This window comes from Elephas maximus, chromosome 8 (assembly GCF_024166365.1).
Source record: "Elephas maximus indicus isolate mEleMax1 chromosome 8, mEleMax1 primary haplotype, whole genome shotgun sequence".
NCBI classification, from domain to species: Eukaryota; Metazoa; Chordata; class Mammalia; order Proboscidea; family Elephantidae; genus Elephas; species Elephas maximus.
In genome coordinates, this window is record NC_064826.1 from 95603678 (window position 1) to 95629500 (window position 25823).

At 42.9% G+C, this 25823-nt stretch overlaps 1 protein-coding gene across 4 annotated transcripts in view; it reads left to right on the plus strand.

Moving 5' to 3' along the window:
- BMPER (BMP binding endothelial regulator) overlaps positions 1-24776 on the plus strand; it is a 284126-nt gene extending 259350 nt beyond the window's left edge. For 3 of the 4 annotated variants that reach the window (XM_049894529.1, XM_049894532.1, XM_049894530.1), the window contains 2 exons: positions 13645-13775; positions 23371-24776. In XM_049894529.1, the coding sequence (XP_049750486.1) occupies positions 13645-13775; positions 23371-23552 (313 nt within the window). In that variant the 3' untranslated portion in view covers positions 23553-24776. Of the gene's footprint in view, positions 1-4291; positions 11032-13644; positions 13776-23370 lie in introns of those variants that run through there. The other variant, XM_049894531.1, reaches the window with a different exon arrangement.
- Positions 24777-25823: the final 1047 nt, after the last annotated feature.

Genomic DNA, 25823 nt, shown 5'->3' on the forward strand with positions numbered 1-25823 from the left:
TGGATCAGGGAGTTGACCTGAGTAAGGGTGGTGTTATGATCCCACCCTAATCCTCTTAACATAAAATTACCATCACAAAATGGAGGAAAACCACAGGATACTGGGAATCATGGCCTAACCAAGTTGATACACACATTTCTGGGGGGACACAATTCAATCCATGACAGGATATTTACTAGCAACCTCATCTAGTTTGCAAGTCTCCCAAGCCTTCCCTGAGAAAGCTATTGAACTGAGTATCAAAAGAGGAGTAAATTTTAACCAGGAGAAGGAAGTGGAAGAACGTTCCAGGGGGAAGGCAACATGTGGAAGGGGAGGGAACATGGACTCAGCTTCTAATGCTGGTTTTGACACTTACTAACACTGTGGTGTTAAAAAAAAAAAAAAAAAAAAAAAAAAAAGCTTAATCTCTTGGGCTGTAGTTACCTCTTAAAAACAGGATACTAAATTAACACGTTGCAGTCAGAATTACACGCACTAATATATGGATCATGAAGATGGCAGGACTAGGTGATGTTTCATTCTGTTATACATGAGGTCACCAGGAGCCGGAGCCAACTCAGTGACAACTAACAACAGCAATATGAAATGTCCCTGGTATATAGTAGGCCCTCAATAGGTGCAGCCCCACCCCCACTGTTCCGGTCTGGGTTTGTGTTCTCTGGCTATTAAGGAAGCGCCCTCCTCAGTTGCCTATAGAAAGAAGTCCTCACGTTCCATTTCTCTGGACTCATGCCAGGGTGCTCTCATTCTAGCAGAGGGTGAGTAGACTGACGTGGGGGCAGTTGGCCTGTGGTGTGTATGATTTGGTTTTGGGGAAATGCCTGGTCCCTGAACTTCTTGTCTGCGACTTGAGAATGGCCCTGCGCCATTCCAACTGACGGGGAGGGGCGGGCCTATGGGGAAGGACAGCTCTCCACGTAAGTCCAGGGCACCGGGTTCGACTTGTTAAGTGAAGGTTGAGTGTGAATTTGAAAAGACCCTTCCTCTTGCAGTGATTGGATGTGAATGGTGGCTTATTGTGGAGCCAAAACGCAGGGCAGTTGCTTGATGAAAGGCACCAAGCCTCTGAAAGAGCTCACCACCAACCGCGTCCTCCCAGGGCAGCCACCCGCTGCTGCCGCCCTTTTATTAATGCGCGTCGTGGAGACTTTGTGCCTTTGCCCGTTTGTGGGACGTGGCAGCCGTCCACTGCCTAATGTGAAAAAGGCCTACAGGAGGATCGGCCCCTTTGAAGCAGTCAGGCTGGTGGTGGCGGCTGCGTGTGGCTGGGGTGTGCCCTCCAGATGCTGGATACCTTCACTTTCCTGGATTTTCCTCACAGCCCCTGTGACTACACACACCCAATTAGAGCCCTCTCTGGAGGCACTGTGGTTGACACAGGCAGATATGGCTGGGCATTGCAGTGTTGCAGGAGGCGCTGCTGGGCCTGGAAATCCCAGGGAATGGAGCCTATAGGAATGATACCCTAGAATGATAGAGAAGAGGAAACTAAGTCCCTCGATATATTGCTTTCTAACTTAGTGCTTCAGCTGGGACAAAGAAAGGGGGCCATGATTTCTGTCCTTCTCAGTCCTCTCGCCTTCATTTCCTTATTGAATGAATTCCTCTAATTTCTTTAGAGATGGTGGGTGGTGGGAGTGAGGGGGCAGTCCACTAATATCTATCAGATGCCTACATGTGCCAGGTACTGTACTAGGTATTTCACATACATTTTCTTATTTACTTTTTTTGCTACTGTGGAAAATAAAATGAAAAACATTTTCCATTTTAACTTCGTATGTATGCACATCAGTGATGTTACATTCATCATGTTGTTTGATCATGTCCATTTTCCATTTACAATTTTTTTATTACCCTTAACAGAAGTTCAGTGCCCCCTGAGCATTGAGTCTCCTCTCCCCCTCCCTCCCACCTGCCTCCTGGTAACCACTGATAAATGTTGATCTCTAAGCACTTGTCCAGATGTTTCGTGTAAGTGGGATCATGCAATAGTTGTCCTTTGGTGATTGACTTATACCACTCAGCATGATGTTTTCAGGGTTCATCTGTGTTGTAATCAGAAGCCTGTGAGAGACAGATTGCATATGGAGAATAAGACACATTAAAGTGAAATAATTTGCCCAAGGTCACCCAGGTGTGGTCACTCCAAAGTGATCTTTGCTTTTTCATGGTGCCTCTTCCAGCTGCCTAAGAATTTGTGCTTGTTGTTGTTAGGTACCCTCAAGTCTGTTCCAAGTCACAGTGACCCTATGTACAACAGAGTGAAACACTGCCTGGTTCTGTGCCATTCTTACAATAGTTGCTGTGTTTGAGCCCATTGTTGCAGCCACCATGTCAATCCATCTCGTCAACGGTCTTCCTCTTTTTTGCTGACCTTCTGCTTTACCAAGAATGATGTCCTTCTCCAGGGACTAGTCCCACCTTGTGCTTCTGGAGCACAAATGCAGGCACCCTTTCCCTCTCCTAGGGCCAGAGCTAAGATGATACAAGCAAGGTGCCCTAGGAGGAAAATTTAAGGAGACACTCACTTTCAAGTGTTGGCCCTGCAATTACAATAGCCTGAAAGTGAGTGCCTCCTTAAATTTTGTGCCCTGGCCACCTCCTTCCCTCACTAAAGCTGAATCTTATTGTTAATTCTCCACAGAGTCTAGTTCAGTGATTTGCACATAGCAGTCTCTCAGTAAGTGTTTGTCAAGTTGAATGGAACAGTTTCGAAGATGGTATGCAGTGTCTATGTCAGGGGTAGAAATATGAGAGGGGCTCACACACAGATTTTTCTGGGTGAAGAGCCCCCTTTCCTTTTTTGGAATTGTGAATGCTGCCTAGTTTTAGGACTAGCTGGACAAGTCCATATTTAGACCTAGAATCATAGAATACCAGCGATGGAAAGGACCCTATGATTTTGCAAATTAGGAGGCAGGCTTACCCAAGATATGGCTGAATATTGGTGCTACGTCAGCACTTGCGACTTTGGCATTTGTCAGCACCTCAGACGTGGTAAAGAATGTTTCTCTCCTGTTTACGTGAAGGGTGCTTATTATTTAAAAAAAAACAAAATATGTGAAGCTGTAAGGGAGAAAGAAGAAAACCAAAGACACAAGGGAAAGATTAGTCCAGAGGACTAATGGACCACAGCTACCACAGCCTCCACCAGACTGAGCCTAGCACAACTAGATGGTGCCCGTCTACAACCACCAACTACTCTGACAGGGATCACAATAGAGGGTCCCGGACAGGGCTGGAGAAAAATGTAGAACAAAATTCTAACTCACAAAAAGAGGGGAAAAAAGACCAGACTTAGCGGTCTGACAGAGACTGGAGAAACCCCGAGAGTGTGACCCCCGGACATCCTTATAGCTCAGTGGTGAAGTCACTCCTGAGGTTCACCCTTCAGTCAAAAATTAGACAGGCCCATAAAAAAAGAAAACATGAGACTAAATGGACACACCAGCCCAGGTGCAAGGACGAAAAGGCAGGAGACAGGAAAGCTGGTAATGAGGAACCCAAGGTCAAGAAGAGGAGACTGTTGACATGTCGTGAGGTTGGCAACCAATGTCACAAAACAATATGTGTATTGATCATCTAATGAGAAACTTGTTTGCTCTGTAAACCTTCATCGAAAACACAATAAAAAAAAAAAAGATACGTGAAGCTATACGTGGGTGGTGCAAACAGTTAACACTCCTGGCGGCTCACTGAAGTAGGGGAGGTTTGAGGACATTCACGATGCCTTGGAAGAAAGTCCTGGTGATCCACTTCCAAAAAAAATCACCCACGAAAAACCCTATGAGGCAAAGGTATGCTCTGACACTCACTGGGTCGCCACGAGTCAGAGCCGATTGGATGGCAGCTGGTTCAGAACCCGTGCACAGGCAAAACGAGGTTTTACAAAAAAGAAGATGCAAAGGGCCTTCCCACTGATGGTCCGTATTGCCCTGCTCCCTGCTGGGCGTGAGCCTCGGATACTGTTACCTTCACGGCAGGAAGCAGGGGTAAGCTCTTCTGATCCCACAGGTGTTGAGTACACCGGCCTAACAATTCTTTTACAGTGAGCGTAACATTAATGCACTGAGCTCCAGGTTAAGAGAAAAGTGATTGGTTTTCTACCAAACAGCCATTGTTACGTTCCCTTTTACCAGCCTGCCTCTAAAAAAAAAAAAGTGAAGAGTAGTCTGATTTAGAAGCCAATCCTGAAATAAGAATTACTGTCCCTTGTTACCTGGCACTCTAACAGTTGACCACTAGAGGGCGATAGTGACCAGGCTTCCCCTCTTCCTGCCTGGCTTAGGAGACCTTCTTACAGCCTCCAGATGCCCAGATCCGGCCCTAACTGAAATAATGAGTCATCCCTGAAAGAGTGACAACTCAGCAAAAGTCTCAATCACGGTCAGTTTTTCCCTCCATGGACCCAGTGTTTCATACTGAAGCAAAGATACCTCATCTTTCCCAAGAAGCATATTTCTAACCATGTTACTGGTTATGTAGTCTCTGGCATTTGGCTCCTTTAACGTCACAGCCCCTGGAGGTTGGCAGGAATAGCAGAATAGTGCACAGAACTCCCCCGGCCCAGAGGCCCAGGAAACCCTAAGTATGGTTGTGGGATCATATTCTTCACTTACAGTCTGATCTATGACCTTTTCAAGGGAAGTAGTTTAGATTCTGTATTGAGATGCATGATCGCTGTTTGGCCACTATTATAAGCATGACACAGTGGCTGCAACAATGGGCTCAAACATAGCAAAGACTGTGAGGGTGGTGCAGGACCTGGCACCATTTTGTTCTGTTGTACATAGGGTCGCGATGAGTCAGAACCAACTTGACAGCACCAGTGATGTAAGCATGGCTCTGCTAAAAGCAGGTGAGAAGGCTTCTTTTAAATTTAGCATCCATGGAAAATTGTAAGCACTGTTACTGTTCAAAGGGGGTCTGGGGATGTCTACGTTTTTTAAAAAATCCAATGGATAGCTTTAAAAGGGTGTCCGAGGCTAATGGCCATTTATGGAACTCTGACACGGTGCTAGGTTCTGCTGTGCAGGTAATGAATGGCATTTGCCTCCTGGGGAAAGTTATAAGGATTAAAAAGTCAATATTTTCCAGCAATTTGAGAGAGTCTAAATTAGGTTAACAAAAAAAAAAAAAAAGTAAATTCCCTAGGTTTTAGGTAGGCAGTGTGTCCCAGATAGGAACAAAGTAGAAGTGGTTCATTGTGAATAATTATCAAAATGCTTTGGTAGATTTTTCCCATTACTTTGATAGTTAAATTTTCACCCTTGTCCAGGCAGGAAGTGAAGAGATGAGAGGAGGGAAGGTTAGGGGATACAGGAAGATGAAACCCCACCAAGCAGGGCATTGGTTTCCTGGGAAGGAGCATGTTGGCGGGGTATGTGGCTGCAGTGTCAGGACCAAGTAAGGGCTGGCGATCAGGACCATTGGGATTCCTAGAAGGAAGACATTTTCTAGCCAGTAGACCTGCCAGGCTGCTTGGGGTAGAAACGAGCCCATCCTCACAGGTCTTCAGGAAGAGGTGTGTGGCCATTGGGCAGGGATTTTTTAATTAGGTTAATTTATGATTTTATTTTAATATTGGGAGGTTGAACCACATGGCTCTACAAAATTTAAGATCTGATGATTTGGTAACTCCGTGCCTTTACTCGGGCTCCTCCCTTGGCCTGGAATTTCCCTCTTCTTCTTCTGTAACCAGGCAAAACTCCACAGATCCTTCAAGACCCAGTTTACAGGCCTCCTGCTCTGTGAAGCCCTTTGGCCACCCCAGCCATCCTCCTGTAGAATTAGTTCTCTGAATCTCAGTACTTAGGGTTCCTGCCATGGTAGCCCTGGTGTCATTTGGAGTTTGGTGTTTGGGATCTGCACTATCTCCCCTTCTAGGTGGGGTCCATCCCTGTTATTCCCTGTGCTTTGATTACTCCCTAAAACCAACAGGGGCTCAGTGGATTCCTTCTTCCAACACAGGAGTGGGCTAATGGTCTAACTAATGTGTGTGGGGGGGGGGGGGGTTTGAGGCTGGACAGGGCACAAGCCCAGCATCTCTACCTGGAGAAAGTCTGGGTGCCTGTTGCCATTGTTCCCCTGCCCCCGTCTCCCTAAATCAAGTACATGACATGGGCAGGCTAACCCAGAAACACCTGGAATCACCATGCTTTCCTGGTGACTCTTGCAGCCTCATTGTGTTGTTGTCAGTGCCGTGAGTCGGACCCTGACTCATCGCAGCCCCGTGCACAACAGAATCATCCACGTGATTGGTTGCAGATCTGACCTTCATGATCCACAGGCTTTCACTGGCTGGTTTTTCCAAAGCAGATCATCAGGCCTGTCTTTCTAGACCATCTTAGTCTGGAAGCTCTGCTGAAACCTGTTGGTGTCATAGCAACACGCAAACTATAACAAAGGGTGGTGATTGTGCATGAGGCGTATTGGCCAGGAATCAAACCCAGGTCTCCAGCATGGGAGGCAAGAATTCTACCACTGAAACACTACTGTCCTACTCAGCAGCCATAAAAAACCCATTGCAGTCTGTCGAGTTGATTCCAACTCATAGTGGTCCTACAAGACAGAGTAGAACTGCCCCATAGCGTTTCCAAAGAGTGGCTGGTGGATTAGAACTGCCGACCTTTTGGTTAGCAGTCAAGCTCTTAATCACTATACCACCAGGGCTCCTTGGCAAACATAGAGCCTGAATATTCTCATCAATATTTAAACCAGAGTGGACAATCGCCACAGGTGGTGCCAAACTGCAGCTGGACTAGGAAGGGTCTAGAGGGAACAGCAGGCCTGCTCCCGCCATTTCATTAACCTTGAAATAGGACAACCTTTCATTTCACACAACTGAATTTTTGGCCCTGTTTGTCATGAAAGAGTGATATTTTATTGTATCTGTTCAACACATTGGTTAGAATGAATGTGTCCAAGAAGAGCAGAGGTAGCCACTACTGAGTTACAGATACAATTATTTTCTTAGGTATAATGTCACAGGGATATGCCTTGTTTTGGCTACTAACTCTAGTTGCTTCCATACAACTCAGATTGGGGAGGTCAGAGCAGAGTTTCAAGGGTTAAAATATAAGTGAATTTTTTAGTAGTCTTCATGTTTCTGTCCCCTCGGCCAGGACTCTGGCTCCCATATCCCCTCCCTCCTGCTCTTTCCCACCAGTGCTCAGACACCACCAAGCCTAAGATGCCTTCACTTACTTCCATGAACTTTCCAGATACAGAGAGCAAGTAAGCCTGTTACAGCCTGTCTTAGTTACCTGGTACTGCTGTAACACAAATGCCACCAGTGGGTGGCTTTAAAGAATGCAAATTTATTTTCTCACAGTTCTAGAGGCTAAAAGTCTAAATCAGGGTCTCGGCCTCATTTATTTCTGTTTTGTAGGTAGTTCTGGGAGTTCCTGGGCTCCCTGGTTTGTATATGATCCTCACATAGCGTCTGTCTTCCCTCGTGTGTGCTTGTCTCTGTGCTTAATTTGCTCTTTTTATAACTCAGAAGTGTTTAGGCTTGGAATCCACCCTACACTGAGATGGCACATTAACATAACAAAGAAAGCCTGATTCCCAAATGGGATTACATACACAGGCATAGGGATTGAGATTCCAACACATTTTAACACAATTTAATCCATAGCATGCCCCCAGTATGGTTTTCTAGTCACTTCTTCCTGCCTCCAAATCTTCCCCAATTCTCCGCTCTCAGGAAAGCTGACCTCTGGGTTGAAAACAGCCTGGCCAGAGACCCTTCCTGGTGGCAGCAGGAAAGCAGAGCTCTGAATATCTGGCCCCCAGATGGGCCTGGGAGCTGCCGCCCCTACCTGGCCCTCTGTTCTCCCCGACGCAGCATGGATGAGTTCCCAGTGGTTAATACAGCTGTATTTCAAAACTGCAGCTGGGTAGCAAAGACACGTGTGCTGGCCTCTCTCCGTGACAGGGTGGCCTTCCGTGCCAGAGAGCAGAGGGAAGCCACTTGGATATGCTGTTGCTAGGAAGCATAGAGATGTTTGATGTTCTGATTTTGAGCAGTACTGGAGACCTGTCTTTTTAATAACATGAAGAGCTATAGGTTGTTCTTGCAATATTGAATATATGCTTCTCTGAAAATCTGTTGTTAAAACAGAATTCTCTCATTAAATCTTTTTTTCCACTAGTCATTAAACTTAAAGGAAAAATTTTTTCCCTTTGGGAGATAGGAAAGGAGGGCAAGGAAAAGTTTAAAACGAGAGCAGCAGCAGAAAGGTTCTTGTAGAAGCACCTTAGTTAAGAGGCTCCTACAGCCAGCAGCTCCCAGAGCTGTGGCGGTGAAAGGTAGCGTCCAGGGAAGAGGAGCAAGATAGAATTCATGCTCTTCAGATATAAAGTGTCCAACTGTCTGACCCCCTGGAGCTGGACTAATGTGATCAGGCTGTTCTCATCTACTCTTTTGATGACTTGCCAAATATTTACTGAGCACCGTGTTCAAGGTACTGTTGGGGGCTGGATGAGCAGCTGCCATCTTTGCCTCCCTAACAGGGAAAGAAGCAATTATGATTCAAAGGGTCCATGCAATAATAAGGAGCCCCTGGGTGGCATAAATGTTAATTGTCAACTGAAAGGTTGGTGGTTCAAGCCATCCTAAGGCACCTCAGAAGAAAAGCCTGGCAGTCTACTTCTGAAAGATCACAGCCATTGAAAACACTATGGAACACAGTTCCATAGCACATGGGATCACCATAAGTTGTAACTGTCTCTATGGCAACTGGTTTTTGGTGCAATAATAAAGGTTTTAAGGGGATGGAGACCCAAGAACTTTTCTTGGGCCAGTCAGGAAGCACCACTGAGGAACTGGAACTGAGACCTGAAAGACAGGAGTCAGATTTTTCCAGTGTGAAAGGCAAGGGAGAGCATTTGAGGCCATAATAGCAAGGTGGAATGAAGCTTTATTGTTGATGAGACATTCCTATGACTGGGTAAAGAATGAGGGGGGAAGAAAGAAGGATGAAATTAGAGAAGTAGGCTGAAGTCTGGATTGTTAGAGGCCTTGAATTGATACCAGGAAATTTGAACTTCGTCTGTAGGTCAGAAAGTAGGATCAAGCTTTATCCTAATCTTATACCTATAAATCACTCTGGGAGGACAGGAATGGTGTCCCAGTGTAGATGGAGGTGTACTCTTGGTAGTGCTGCCCAATCGAACTTTCTGCAATGATGGAAATGTTTATGTATCAGAGCCCCACCAACCACTCCTTGAAAACCCTATGGGACAGTTCTACTGTGTCCTATGGGGTCACTATGAGTCAGAATTGACTTGACAGCAACAAGTGTTTTTATTTTTTTTAAATCCAATGTAGTGGTCACTAGCCACATGTAGCTGCCATTGAACACTTGGAATGTGTCTAGTGTGATTGAGGAACTTAATTTTATTTAATCGTAATTAATTTCAATTTAAATAGCCACATATGGCTAGTGGCTGCTGTTGTAGAGCTTTGCAGGATGAAGTGGCTGTAGCTTGATGGGGTAGGGGGAGGGGGAGAAGGTGATGAAGGCTCCCCTGCAGGTGAACTGTGCTAACCTGGATTTCAGGGAGGGAGTGGACTGAAGGGAGGCTCTGATACCAGTACTGTGCTGGGTGCTATGAAGGAAGCAGAGGTTTCAAACATCAGCCATGCCTTCAAGGAGTCTTACTGAAACACAAAGCACATGTGCACGTAAATCAATTAGAGAAGCAAGGTCATTGGTGTGTGATAAAGTGCTGCTGGCACAGCCCAGCATGGCTGCCCACCATGGCATCAGCTCACGGGGACCCTACAGTAACTCTTGGCATGATTCTTGCCGAGTCTCTGTACTGAGCAACAGTTGAGTCCTGCATGCACCTCTTGGCTGTAAGAAAAGGTACCAAGAGCAGAGTGGATAAACCAGAAAACCATTTCTAGATACAATAATTAAAAGCTTCTGCGAAGGAAAAGTTCAAAAGGCTGTTGAAGACACTTTAAAGTTGCAGAGGCCCATTCTAAGGTAGAAACTCAGAGAATAGACAGAAGCTCTTCACCTGTAGAGCTTTTCTGGAAGAGTTCATATCATGCCATGTGTGTTTTCCCATTGAGTAGTTAGCTGTGTTTCCCGACCACCTACTCAACATTAAACAGAACAGAATTCCAACAGAATAATGCTGTGAAAGCAGAGACACCAAAGCCATAAATCTCAGCAACTACTCGCAGTGATAAAATTGTGCTACTTATTCCATAAAATGAATATAAACATACAATATTGTGCATACTGATTAGGGAAAGGACAACAATCCTCCGTAAACATACAAAAACTCAGTTCAACCATGTTATAAATTAGATTTTCCTCATACCTAATTAGGCGTGATAAACACTGATTATCCATTTGAATGGCAATAGTTTTGTTCCTCTTTCTGAATTTTGAAGTGCGTTTGAGGATGTTTTGATTATTCTCTTAATAAATTTGTTTGTAACCAGCAGAAGCAGGCATGATTATTCCAGTATGTATTCTATCCTCCTGATGTCAAGTTTGCAGTATTAGTAGACCAATAAGGTGGAAGCGTGAGGACAACACAAAGAATATCAAGTCCAAGTCTGAATCAGCAGACCTCCAATAACAGATCAGAAGGACTATCCGGAGAAATGTTTATTGACTAATGAACAGATGCTCTAATTTTCTTCCATTCTTTCTTTATTTTCTCCCTATATTTCCTGAATTCTTATTTGAACAATTATATGTCCCATGTTATTCTTTTTGTTATTTTAAAGGTTTTTAAAGTAACAACTTTTTAAAAAAGTGATATGTGTTCCTTGAAGAAAATACGGATAAGAAGAAAACAAAAAAAAGCAACACTTCTACCACCCAAAGTTGACCATTGTGAACATTTGGGCATAACTTTGTTCAGTTATTTTTGTTTTCTGTGTGTCATCACGCAACACTGAAACACAGTTTTGTTAACTTGTTTTGTGTTTTTTTTTCCCACTTAATCCATCCTGAACATTTTCCGATTTTTTAAAAATACATTTCCAAAATACCACTGTAATGGCTATAGAGTATTTCATTGTAGAAGTCACCTAAATTTATTTAACTAGGCCCTGGTTGTGGGCAATTTAGGTTATTTCCAGTTTGTTTTTTTTTTTTAAAAACACTGTGAATAACATTGTGATGAAAATTCTTGTATTTGAGGTCTTTGTCCACATGCATCATTATTTCCTTAGGTATAAAAATTCTCTTGTCGAAGAGATAAGAATCATTCTTAGGGCTATCTATAAATATTGCCAAATTGCTTTCAGAAAGATCATTTAATAAAGTTACTCAAAACACGGGTTTTGAAGTTAGAAAGAACTGAGTTGCAGTCCTGGTTGTGCAGTTCTGAATCTGTCACCAGCTACATGAACTTGGGCAAGTTACTTAACTTCTCTAAGTCTCAGTTTCCCTATCTGTTAAGTGGGCTAGTAACAATACTTGCACAATTTTTGCACAAATGCTTAGCATAGCAACATGCTCAACAAAGGTTAGCTCTTTACTAATTTTATACTTAATAAAGGTCAGCTGTTAATTAATTTTATACTGCAGCCAGCCAAGTGTGGGAATAGCTATTTCTCTGTTCCCTGAGAAACACTGGGCACTATTTTGTTCAAAAATCATCAGCTTGGTAGTGACAAAAAGGCATCTTACAGTTTTAACTTGTATGAGAAAACATTACATATGTTTTATCATGTCATTCAAACGTCACCAAGTTAAAACTATCTTTTTTTATTCTCAAGTTGATAATTTTTAAACAAAAAAAATTCCCCTTTGTGCAAGAGGCCACCAAGATTAATAAACTCAACTTTCCTTATTTTCTTCCTATCCTTGTTCAGCAAACCCTCTTCCTTACAGAATCTAATTCAAGGTAGAAAATGGAAAATAATAATAATAATATTCAAGATTACAAAAAGCACATCTTGAAACATGATCAGGACATGGCCATCCAACACATGGCCATCCAACAAAACGCATCTCTCAAAGGCTTTAAAATATGTAAAATATATCACATAAAAGACTGACTGAAAATTATTAGGCAGTGAACTTACTGGCAGATAACAAGGACAGCAGTATGGTCTGATTAAAAGAGCACTAGTGTCAGAGTTAGGACACGTAATTTAATTTTTTCTTTTGCCACCTACTAGTGTGACTTTGGAAACCCCAGCAGTGTAGTAGCTAAGTGCTGTGACTGCTAACCAAAAGGTTGGCAGTTCAAATCCACCAGATGCTTCTTGGAAACTCTGTGGGGCAGTTCTACTCTGTCCTATAGGGTTGCTATGAGTCAGAATCGACTCGACGACAGTGGGTTTTAGTGCGGCTTTGAGAGGCATTGGTGGTTTACTGACAGAATTCTCACCCTCCATGTGGGAGACCCAGGTTTGATTTCCTGCCAGTTCACCTCATACACAGCCACCACCCATTTGTCCATGGAGGCATGTGTGTTGCTCTGATGTCGAACAGGTTTTAGGGGAGCTTCGAGACTAAGAGTAGGAAGAAAGGCCTGATGACCTACTTCCGAAAATTAGCCAGTGAAAACCTTACGAATCACAACAGTCTGATGATGGGGATGATGCAGAACCAGGCAGTGTTTCCCTCCATTATGCATGGAGTCATCAAGAGTCAGGGGGCAACTTGACAGCAGCTAACAATAACAACAGTGTGACTTTGGGTCAGTCTGTTAATTTGTAAAATGACTCCTTCATTTATAAAATAGGGATTGTATCGTGCCTCGTTTGCCAAAGCACTTTGTAAACTGTCATGCTAAATACCAATGTAAAGACATTTTTAGGTCTTAGGGATAAGTGTGCTTGAAAATATGTTAGTTTGCATTTAAACATGTTTCAGTTCTCTTTATGTCCTGGCCAACCATTTCCATATTCAGACAAACTACAGAGACCCTGGTTCAATCCTCCTTATCTTTTCAGTCTAATTAGTGGCCTGAAATGTTTGTTTTATTTGGAATATGTCACCCACATTCTAAAGAATGAAAGTTCAGTGTTCCTCAAAAGACTAAGATTCCAGATATTACAAAAGCCAATCTTAAGTGTAGTCTTCAGAAAGCAATGGGATCTTATGTTTTCATCAAGTTGTTCATCATTTTGGTTGTATTTTAGTTGAACTTGTTTTTCTTACATCGGTGCTATTGACAAAATGGAGGCATCTTGGATGGTGGCTACATTCTAAGAGGTGTCACTCCAATAAGGGTAACCAGCGGCCACATGTGACTATTTACATTTAGGTTAATTAAAATTAAATTAAAAAAAAATTAGCTCCTCAGTTGCACTAACCATATTTCAAGTGCCCAACAGCCAAATTATGGTTAGTGGCTACTGTTTTGGATAGTAGAGATTATAAAACACTTCCATGACTGCGGAAAGTTCCCCTGGAGGATGCTACTCTAGAAGAAAAGGAGCCTAACAGCACATTGTTCAGAGGTATCCAGCACTTAGGCTTCATCCAGAATTGTTATACGATTTTTAAGTCTCCAACCTAAACCAGCAGCCTTTCTCTACACCTTTAACTTGTAAAAGTCAATCACCCATCCACCCCTTTCCTCAAGTCACACTTAGGGTGCTTGATGATTTGACATTTTTAAATGATTGTTTCTCTCTGTTGGGTCCCCTAGGTCCTGTGTGACAGACATGTGTGAATGTCCAGTCCATAAAAACTGCTACTGCGAGTCCTTCCTGGCCTACACCCGGGCCTGCCAGAGAGAGGGCATCAAAGTCCACTGGGAGCCTCAGCAGAACTGTGCAGGTGAGAAGGTGCCATGGATCCATTCATCAGTGCATCGCTGTACTGCAAGGATGGCAATGGAGCAGACTTACTGGTGTGAATGGCCATACCTCCCCTTGGCCAAAGGATCTATCGGTGACTCAAGTGGATTCCAATTTGATAACACTGGGGCTTCCCATTGGTTCAGGTAGAAAGCACTTAAGAGAAATGTTTGTGACAAGCACATTTTAAGAAAATGTTGCAAAATCCTTCCACTCTCAAGCTACCAGCTGCATGTACTCAGCACATGGACACTCACAGCTCTTGCTTAGGCTGTGTGTAGAGCACAGGAGGTTCCAGACAGTTACAATCACTTAAGGTCTTTGGGATAAAAGTGATATATATATATATATCACTTTTTGTTGTTCATCCAACAAATGTTTATTTCAAAATGGCCAAGTCCTGGGCATTGCGCTAAGCACTGTGGGTACTTTGGTGATTAAAAGAGGTGAGGTCCCTGTCACTGAGTGCTGGCAGTCCAGTGGGAGAAGCAGAGAAAACAAGGACAATAAGTACTTGCAAATTACGGTAAGTGCCATGGCGGAAGCAAATGGGGCAAAGAGAAAACAAATGGAGGAGAAGGGGTGCAAGGTGAAGGGGGAAGACTTCTCTGTGGAGACAATATTTCAGCCAAGCCCTGAAGAAATGAAGGGAGTCATTCTGAGCAGATGAGGGCAGTGGTAGTTCAGTGGCAGAATTCTCGCCTTCTATTTGGGAGACTCAAGTTTGATTCCTGACCCCTGTGCCTCATGCACAGCCGCCACTCATCTCTCAATGGAGGCTTGTGAGTTGCTTTGACGCTGAATAGGTTTCAGTGGAACTTCCCATCTAAGATGGGCTAGGAAAAAAGACCTGGTGATCTACTTGTAAAAATCAGCCAGTGAATATACCCTTTCGATCACAATGGTTTGATCCTGTTGTGCATAGGATTCCCATGAGTCAGGGGCCAATTCAACAGCAGCTAAAAACAACAGCTAACCAGCGGGGAACCAGTGTGGCTTGAAGAGAAAGGGGGCACAAGAGACGTGCGGAGTAGTGGCAGAGGCTGCATCATGCAGGTCTTTGCAGGTCTTGGGAAGGAGTCTGGCTTTATTCTAAGAGAGGTGCATGTCAGGGATGGGTTTGAAGCAAGCCTCTTTCTGCTTTTAAAAGATTACTCTGGGTAGTGTGTGAAGAATAGACTGCGGAGGGGCAAGATTGAAAACAAGGGACCAGACAGGAGACTATTGCAGTAGTCCAGGTGAAAAGAAAAACAGTGAGGCTGCTTTGGGGTAAATGGTAGCAGTGCACATGGCAAGAAGTGGGGAGGTTCTAGGTATATTTTGGAAATTTAAAGCAATGTCTCCTGTACAGTTTTGAAGATTAGCGATAATGTATATGAAGCACCTAGAACAGTATCCAAATCATGGAAGATGCTCAATCCATGGTAGCTACATCTGCTACAAGATTTGAGGGTGAGATGACTGAATATACTCGGAGCACAGAAGATTCCCAACAGTTTAAGGGTTGGCAAACTTTTCTGTAAGGGCCCGATTGGCCTCAATTGAAGAGACTGGGGTTTGGAGCATTCTACACTAGCCCTGATAATTTTAGCTCTGATATTAGAAAAGAAGGTAATCTACGCCATTGCTAACTCCAGAATGTCCACATAGGTGGAGGATAAGACAGTCATCTGTTGGAAGAACATTCAGGAAGAGCCATCTTGGAGCCATGCTCACTGTACAAGGACATCATTTTCACTAAGAACAGAGGGTGTGGCTCTCGACCTGGATAAACATTTGCCACCCTGTGTTGTTGTGAGGTGCCATTGAGTCGATTCCAACTTATGGTGACCCCATGTGACAGAGTAGAACTGCCCTGTAAGGTTTTTTATGGCTGTGATCTCTATGGAAGCTGATCACCAGGTCTTTCTCCCGTGGAGCTGATGGATGGGTTCAAACCCCCATCCTTTCAGTTAGCAGGCTGAGTGTTTAACCTTTTGCACCGCCAGGGCTCCTTTTCTGACACTCCAGAAGCTGTAAAAAAAAAAAAAAAAAAAAAAATGAAGACACCCATGGCTGGTTCTGACCCTCAGGTATTCTGCTTCAGGTGGACTTACGAATGTTGAAAAGCTCCCCAGGTGATTCTAACCTGCAGCCAGAGTTGAAACCACTGAGCCAGTTTGTGTGTTTAGTTGCGTGGCTTTGGGGAGCAGGGTGATGGGTATTTTGGTGTTGTTAAAACTTCCTCAGGAGTCCCTGAGTGGCACAAAGGGTTGGCACACTCAGCTGCTAACCAAAAGGTTTGAGGTTCGAGTTCACACAGGGAAACCTTGGAAGAAAAGCCTGGTGGTCTACGTCCATAAAATCAGCCACTGAAAACCCTATGGAGTGCAGTTCTGCTCTGACACACATGGTTGCCATGAGCTGGAATCAACGCAATGACAATTTTTTTTTTTAAAGTTCCCTTCTGTGTAGGCGACCCAGGTTCAGTTCCTGGCCAGTGCATGGCCAATGCACCTCATGCATAACTACCACCTGTCAGTGGAGGTTTGCTGTTGCTATGATGCTAACAAGTTTCAGCAGATCTTCCAAACTAAGGCAGAGTAGAAAGAAAGTCCTAGTGATCTACTTTCAAAACTCAGCCTTCGAAAGCCCTGTGAATTACAACAGTCTGATCTGCAACTCATCATAGGGATGGTGCAGGACCAGGAAGCGTTTTGTTCTGTTGTGCATGGGGTTGCCATGAGTTGGGGCTGACACACAGCAGCTAACAACAACAACAAATCCTCCTCAAGCTACCCCTTGGCACAGTCCCTAGTTTGTGTCCTTGGAAAAGCACCAAAGCCCCCGTTATCTCCCTCCGGCTTCCCCTGTGGATTTGTTCTCTCCTCTGCAAACCCAAGTCCAATCCTGATGTCAGAATTCACTTCCCCTGCAGGAATCTTTCTCTGTAAACGCTGCCTCTCTGGGAGGAGTACTGATATGATAAAAGTGATTCACATTAATGTATGGCGAGGCTGCTGAACGGCGAGGCTGAATGGCTGATCTCTAAACTAATGCATCGGTGCCTGGTCGGATTAGTAGGGAGGTGTCTGTGAGGGACTTTGAATGCTCCTCACTCCCTTTCTCTATTTTTAGTCCTCCTTCCCTGAAATCTATGAAAATAAATAAAATAAATGGAGTCAGGCCCCCATCTGCCCATGCTTTTGTATCACAGGGCTTGGCTGAACGTTGTCAATGTTATTAACTGTGCTGGCACTGTGGCTAGGATCATGTTAGACACAGAGTGGACGAACCCTCTCGTCCCAGCCCGGAGCTGCACTTAGCACCACTTCAGTATGCATACAGCATTGAGGACTACACGTCTCACCCCAACATCCTGATTTAAGGGGCAAAGTTTCCAGAGCTAAAATTAGCTTTCTAATGGAAAAGGAATATGGCTCCTGAAAGGTTCCATTTTACCACCTGAAATTAGTGGGGCCATCTGAGTAAAGCATAAACCCATCAATGTGCAGTCGGAGGGAAGGGGGACCTTTCTCACACACACACACACACACACACACAGGCACACACACAATGGACTTTCACAGATTGACAGTTGGCACACAGAGAAATAAATTTACAGAGAGTTGCACCAGTTCTCTGTAGATTAATTTCAGATTCATCTAGAATATTGAAGGCTATGAGAATATTCTTTGCTTGTTTGTAGCCCCAGCTCCTTTGACTCACGGCAGCACTCAAGGCCACGTAAGACAGAATAGAAATTAATCTGAGTAAAAAGCTTAGAAGCTGAAACTATAAGAAGCCAGTCAGGCAAGAAAGTCTGGATGAACAAGTGACGTTTTACAGGCTAGCCTGGATCTTAAAAATCATGGTTTTTGACATGGTATAGACCCACTAGCTCTGGCAAGAAGGGATAATAGAGTCCCTAAGTGGTACAAATGGTTAAAGCTCTCAGCTGCTAACCAAGAAAACAGGTCAGAGGTTTGAATCCACCCAGAGGTACCTCAGGAGAAAGGCCTGGCTATCTCCGTGTAAAAACTCAGCCACTGAAAGGCCTGCGGAGCATGGTTCTACTCTGACACACGGAGGGTTGCCGTGAGTTGCAGTTAACTCCAGGGCAACTAGTAGCTTAGCATGTGGATGACTAATTACAATATAATATGATGTAGTTGTAGCTGCTGTTGTGTGCTGGGATATAGGAAAGATATGTAAAAGTTTAATAAGAACCATTCATATTAATATTTACTGTTTTCTAAGCACTGCCTTTAGGAGTCCTGGTAGCACAGTAGTTAAAAGCTCGCCGCTAACCGAAAGGTCGACAGTTCAAATATACCAGCCGCTCCTTGAAAACCCTGTGGGGCAGTTCTACTCTGTCCTATAGGGTTGCTATGAGTCAGAATTGACTCGATGGCAATGGGTGATCACCACCTTTGCTTAGAAGGGCTATACTGGAATTTCATATTACATTTTGTCGTATTTAAGGGAGTACCTGGGTAGTGTAAATGGTTAACATAGTTTTGGTCGCTAACCAAAAGATTGGAGGTTCGAGTGTACCCAGAGGCACCTCGAAGGAAAGGCCTGGTGATCTACTTCCAAAAATCTGCACAATTCCACTCTGACACACATGGGGTCATCCTGAGTCAGAGTCCACTGCAAGGCAACCATGTAGTTTTGGTTTATCTTATTTAATCCCCAGATAATCTACATGGTAATATTACATTATTCACATTTTACCGATAATGATTTTGAGGCTTGGAATAGTTACATAATATGCTAAATTCACAGAGATAGAAATGGAGGAATCTGAGAATCTAACCTAGGTCGATTTGTATCATAGCCCCTTTCTCAATCATTATAAGAACAGAGATGAGCAAGAGCACTGTAGAAAAATACAAACGTAAAGGCTTATTTATGTATTGGTGGAGCATTAACGAATTCATCCAAATATTTGCTATCTACATCCTTATCAGTGACTTCACCATTAGTAACTTTCCAATTTCTAGTCATTTATTTCTTATATTGGTAATTGTTACCTGGTACCTTCTGACTCTGTAAATTTGTTACAGTCTTGTCTTCTGTATCTTACGTTGCCATCCTTTGCAGATTTTCTGCCACCTGCCCTTGGCTGACACTAATTGTCACTGCACATTTAGGTTGCAAACGAAAAAGGTGCTGGGATATTCAGAGAGGGTATGCGTGCCTTTCTGCAGCACGTAGGATGATCTTGCTGGGTTACGTGAGGGGTTTCCTCCTGGTTTTGCTCTACGAATCCTGGTGATTCTGGTTTCTTCTCTGCAGTAATTATACACACTGTGCCGTAATTACACACACTTAGCTTTTCCTGGCCACTGTATGCCTCCCGTAAAAGTTAAGGAGATAGTCGGACACTGTGACCTCATTTTCTGTCCCCTAGTGCCCAGTAGGAGGATAGGGAGACAGCCTATTTAGTTCCTGTGGGCACAGAGCCACTTATCGATAAAGCCAGCGTGCACCTTGTTTGTGTGTTACTAGCAGCTGCTTAAATGCCTCCTCAAGAATAAATACATGTAAGCCCTAAGCGCTTTGGTAGTTCCTTTTTTTTTTTTTTTAAATATATTTTACCAAATGAATCCTTGGTGCATATGAAATCACATTCAAGTTTTAAAAAATTATCTTTTGTCTTTTATAAGTTTGAAAAAAAATTGGATTCTCAGAAGGGTAAACGAGGCTATAAGTCAGTATTAACTTTCTAGGATCATGGCAAAGTTGTACCAGATTGAAGGTGAATCTGACTGCCTCACTCCCCAGCTTGAAACTCTTCCACAGCTCCCCTTTGCCAAGGTTTACAGGGTCTTTCAAGGTCTTTGACCCCTGCCTGCTTCCTTGACTTTATCTCCTACCGCTCTCCCTCCTCAAATTCCACGCTGCCACCCACCAAACCAAAGGTCCTCTCTTCCCTGATGAAGCCCTAGTGCTTCGCTCTTGCCCAAGCCCGGCCTTGCTCACACTGCTCCCTTTACCTGAGAGGCTCTTCCTGCCATTGCCCAGCAAGTTTCTATTCACTTTTCAAGTCTTAAAAGCAGTTGCTGTCAAGTCAACCTCAACTCATGGCAACCTCACCTGTGTCAGAGTAAAACTGTGCTCCATAGGGTTCTCAGTGGCTCATTTTTCACAAGTAGAAAAAAAAAATTTTTTTTTTCAGATCACTATGCCTTTCTTTCGAGGCACCTCTGGGTGGGTTTGAACCTCTAACCTTTTGGTTGACAGCCGAGCGCTTTAACAGTTTATACCGCCACAGTACTCCTTTTAAGACTTAAGTTGAATTTATTTTCTGAAGTTTTCCTTGATGCCTGTGCCCTGCCTTCCATGACGGAGAGTTGATGTCTCTTCCTTTTACTCCTTCACTGCACTTGGTGCTCATTGTTTAATACGGCCAGTCTTACATTTTACTAAGACTTTGTTTACATGTCAGCCTCATCTACTTGGCTATAAGCCCAGGCTCCTGTGATTGGCGATAAGGGATGATATCTAATTCACATTTAAATCCCTAGGCCTAAATAATGCCTGGCACATATGCATGGATGTTTATTGATTTAATATGGATTGCAATGAAGACGGTATTGGTAAGATGAAGGAGAATACTAGAGAAGATGTTTTTCTGTCTTGGAGTTCTTCAATTTCTACATTCCACTTTCTACCTGTAGACTGTGAAGGTGTTCAATAGCCAAAAGCCAAAAGCTGAGATGTCACAGAAGAACATTGAGAAGTTAAATGGTAGAGACAGAAGAAAGAATTGAGAGCCTAGAGAGAGGAGAAGTCATGTCTTTAAGGGAGTGAGTAAAGGAAAGAAGGCAGGTGGTAAGAGGACTAAGAGGACGTAATACAGAGAAGTGCTCATACTGGAAGTGGTAGTTGCAGGATATGAAGGAGAGCAAAGTATGCAGAGTCAAAGGTGACTTGAAAGAGGCATTATGGAAGCAGCAGAGTAGAAAATAAACTCAAGTCTGGCCAAATGGAATTTACCTTGGGAAATGGGATGATGAATTCAACGTCATTAAGATTAAATCAACCTCTAACAAGCATTTATTGAGCTGCTCCCCTGTGACTGGCCCTGGGCCAGAACTTTGGGTCATGGAAGACAAGAACCCTGTCCTTAGGAGCCCAGGCCACAGTGGTTCACCTGTCTTCAACTGGGGATGTATGTCAGAGTGACCCCTGGTGCTTTTAAATTCTAGAGCTACCCAATCCACCACCACCCTCTGTCAGTGTGTCATACTATGGTGGCTTGCATGATGCTATAATACTGGAGATTATGCCACCTGTATTTCAAATATCAGCAGAGTCACCCATGGTGGAGAGGTTTCAGCAGAGCTTGCAGACCAAAATTAGGAAGAAAGGCCTGGCAATCTACTTCTAAAAATGAGTCAGTGAAAACCCTCTATATCAGAGCAGAATATTGTCCGATATAGTGTTAACAGAGAAGCTCCCTAGGCTGGAAGGCACTGAAAACACACACACACACACACACTGGCTGCAAAAATGGACTCAAGCATACCAATGATTGTGAAGATGACGCAGAACCAGGCAATGTTTTGTCCTATTGTACATGGGGTGGCCCTGAGCTGAAGCCAACTCTACAGCAACCCAGGCTCCACTGCAGACCCAGAGCAAAAATCTCTGGGGATGGGGACAAGAAATGTACATCTTTTTAAAAGATCATCAAGGGATTCTTAGGAGCAACTCTGGTTATGAACCACAGCTATACTGTAATTGGAGCGTTAAAGTAAATAATTATGATGTGAAAAGTTATGTCAACACGTGTTATGCATACAAAAATAGAGAAAAGGGGTAGAGAATGTGGGGGTGCTATTTTAGATAGGAAGTTACCTTTGAAGAAACACCTCACAAAGGTTAGCGAGTAAGCTAGCCATGGCAGTCAATAAGGTTGGAGTTAACATTTTCAATATAATTGCCTGGTAATTTGCTATGAGTATTTCATCCCTCTGTTGGTATATCAGACAGACAGCCTTGTCATTTATCCCTTCTCCCAAAGCATCTTTGCTCAGAACAAGTTGGTTAGTATATGTTTAGGTAAAAGTTAGGCTGAGATCAATATAAAACCAAGCCAAACCTGTTGCCATTGAGTCGATTGCAACTCATAGCCACCCTGCAGGGGAATAGAACTGCCTCATAGGGTTTCCAAGGAGTGGATGGTGGATTTGAACTGCCAGCCTTTTGGTTAGCAGCCGAGCTCTTAATCACTGCACCACCAGGGCTCTGGGATAAATATACCAGGGCTTAATATTGGAAACAAGAGATCCATGTAAAAAAGTGTTCGTTATAGAGCCAAATATAAAGTTGGTTCCATTCAGATGATTTTCAAAATTCTGTGTTTTATGCAGCTCAGTTTTCCAATAATAACTAAGAACTTGTGAGAGGCAATTGAGCACTCTCTGAACAGGACATGTCCTTTCCCATTTGTTTTTAACGAGTATAATGGGGAGCTTTCATTGAATTTACTTGTATGGTCTTACTGACTTACTCTTAGTTAAGTCTGGTCAAACAGGAAGGTTCTCTAGTAGCTCTAAATATGTAATTTGAAAGACTCAAAGTAAGGCCTGCTTTCTTGAAAACCAGTTCTACTTTTCAGTTTTCCAATTACATAGCTTGTCACCAGGCATTACTCTGCAAACTGCATAAATTACAGTAGAGGCGTTTGAGCTGATGGTCTTCCATTGCTTGTACAACTTTGAATAAAAGTTGGATCATCCCTGGTGCTCTGGGAGAGTCTCTGTTCTAAACTCTCCCTTTGATCATCACTGGAAATAACTCAGTTGGAAAGGGCTGTGTGTGATAAAACTTCCAGAATGTTTGCATTATCTTTCTGACAAATCTATTCATGCATTTTCTGGAACTCTCAGAATAATGTTAAAATCATTTTAGCTCTAAGTTAACAAAGATAATAAATTGTCTCTGACTTGGCTATCACATCATTCTTACATCGGCTGGTCCAGCCAGCCAGCTTTCTGTCCTCCCCCTAGAAAAATCTGAGTTTTTCTATTTGCCTTTATCCCAACTCTTGCTCTAACTTGCTTCAAATTGATTATCCTGATACATGATCACTTTGATTAAAATATGGCACACATTTCCAATACCCTTGGGAGGTTTTTCTTTGTGTGTGTAATTACATATATTTGAATATTGATGTAGTTGTTCAAAGTGTTCCTATTTATCATAGCTCAGTAGCTGGAAACCCTATTCAGAGTTAGTTTTTATAGTATTCTCAATAGCTAAATAATCTTATACATTTTCCTGTAGCCTTACTAATTTATAGTTTGCCTTATCTGGGAATAAAACCGTCATTATTTTTTTTTATTTTGAAGTTCACTGGCCCAGCAGGTAGATCTTTGATGCTGTTTTTATAGGTGCAGGTGATTCCCAGAGTATTTGGGGAATGTTGGCTGTTTGCTACTCCCTTGTTAAAATGCAAATCTGAGCCTGTGCTTGGGAAAAGGCCTATGGAGTGACATGAGCCCGCAGGGATGGCATCAAGCTGAGGGTAAATTAATGTAGCCATTTCTCCAGGTCATCTTTTGTCTCTTCCTCTTTTTCAGCCACCCAATGTAAGCACGGTGCTGTGTATGATACCTGTGGCCCAGGATGCATCAAGACCTGTGACAACTGGAATGAGATTGGACCATGCAGTAAGCCATGCATTGCGGGTTGCCACTGTCCAGCGAACTTGGTCCTTCACAAGGGAAGGTGCATCAAGCCAGTCCTTTGTCCTCAGCGGTGACCTTTGTTCCAGTCCTTAAGACTTTGAAATCTGGTGTCCTCGGCACTGAAGTGGAAGAGCCAATGAAGGACTGCAGTATTTGTGTGCTGATTCTATGAAGTACACCCAACCAGAGTATATATGTGTACATATATATAAATATATGTGTACATATAGATATATACAAAAACATTTCATCGTTTATATTAACTATAGGTGGATTATTATATGTATATTTTTTGCTATAAGACATGGTATTGTTTCTAGGATCCTAATCTGTAAGCCATTGGATAGATTGTAAAATTAAACCAGGTGTTTTTAATTTAATAAAGTGGCATGCAGACATATTGGATGGCTTTGACATCACATACATGTGTCATTTTTAAGGAAGTTTTCTAAGACCCTTAAATTGCCTGCCTGCATTAATTTCAGCTTTGAGTCAGGATTTGCAGTTGAGTGGGAAATATGTTTCTCTGGAGAAGGGCGACTTTATCTAGGGGCATTTCATGTTTCCAAGAGAGGAACGTGTGCCTGAGAGATGGCTGGTTATTGGTGACAGGCCCTAATGTTGCATGCAAGGCAAAGGATAGGCTGCTAGACTTCATTGGGTCATGGTCTGGTATTATTTCCTAAACTGATTGGCCAGTTGCCAAGAAATATATATTTGTCACTAGGGCATAACCAAAGAATCAAATGATTTCTTGCTGTCTTTGCATATTCCTGAGTCTCCTAATTATATATGTGTGTTTGATGGATGTGGTCACTTACATGTCATGCATCAAGATTAAGGGGTGTCTGGATGACATGCTAATTTTATTGACAATGAGCAGGTATTTGCATAAACTTCTGCATAGCATACGAAGAAATTTTCACTGCTCTGAATCTCACAGCAGTTTGGGGTGGGCATATCCAATGAGTTGATGTAAGCCATTTACATTTTGTGACTATTCCATGTATGATATGAAAGTCTTTAACTTTTTCTAGAGGGTTCTAAGTTCAGTGTTATTTGGCAACTGTTAATATGCCATAATTATTAGACAGGGAGAAACCCTTTAATGATCAATTGATTTACCATCAGTCCAAACAAAGAATGGTCTACATACTTGCTCAAATTCACCGATCGGCTACTCCTAGTCACCGTGTGATTTACCTGACTTTTTTTTTTTAGTTGAATATGTGAAAATGTCAACAAAAGAAAAACCCCCTGGTGTCTAAAAACAAGATGTTCTGCATTGTACTAATAAAGGGCTTAAGATTTAAAACAATGCATTTGTTTCTTTCAAGAGGTACTATGTTATCCTTTATAAATAAGCTATATCAAATTCACGTTAGTCAAATGATGAAAAACATGCTTTTTTTTAACAGATTTATTTGGATGAAATTTAAATACCCTACAGTACTTCATTTTAATAGATAGTATCAAAACTCAAAATACTTTCACAGCCTGCACATTACCATTGCTTGTCTAAGACATTTGTGTTCCTTTTAAATGCATTCATGAGAGCTACAACATTAATTTGGACTTTTTTACTGGAACATCTCTAGTTATTTGAGGTAAATCAATATAGCGTGCAATAGTGACAGGCTGGAGCGCTGGGGCATGCAGTTATATCGTTGTTGTGCTTAGATTCTAACCACCCAAGTGCCTAGGGCTGAGGTGGCCACGTTACTGCTTTAGTACTGTACTTGGAAAGAAGACGATGATTTAGGAGACTTGGGTTCCAAATCTGGGTTTTTGACCTTGTCTTGTCCATATCACTTAATCATTTGGAGCCACACTTTTGCTTATGAAGAGGCTGTGTAATGTAGTGAGCAGGATTGAGAATCAGGAGACCTAGACACCCAGACACGGGCCAGCTAGGTGATTTGGGCAGTAATCTGCAAACACTTCTGTACTTGTAGTCTCATTTAGTCCTCCTACTGTGCTTAAAGGAGAGGTAGGGCAAATCAGTTGATCTCTCTTGGTTTATTTCTTGTTGTCAGAATGAATAGGTTCCTTAAGATTAGCTTTAAATCCCCTTCCAGGTCACTCTGAGTTTTTTCTCTATGAAAAAGGAATTTGTTTTAAAGGTGCAGAAGGGAAAAATGTGGATGTTTATTTGCTGCTCATAATTCATTCAAAGACTGAGCAACCCTCCCCAGTAAGGTTAGATAGCCACTTTTAGACAGCCTCTTCCTTAACACCTTCAATCATGGCCAGCCATGGTGGACAGCTGATGAAGGCTTTCTGTAGGGACCAATGCCATCACTTTGGGTGCCTTGATTACAAATTTGTGTAACTTACCTTATTCA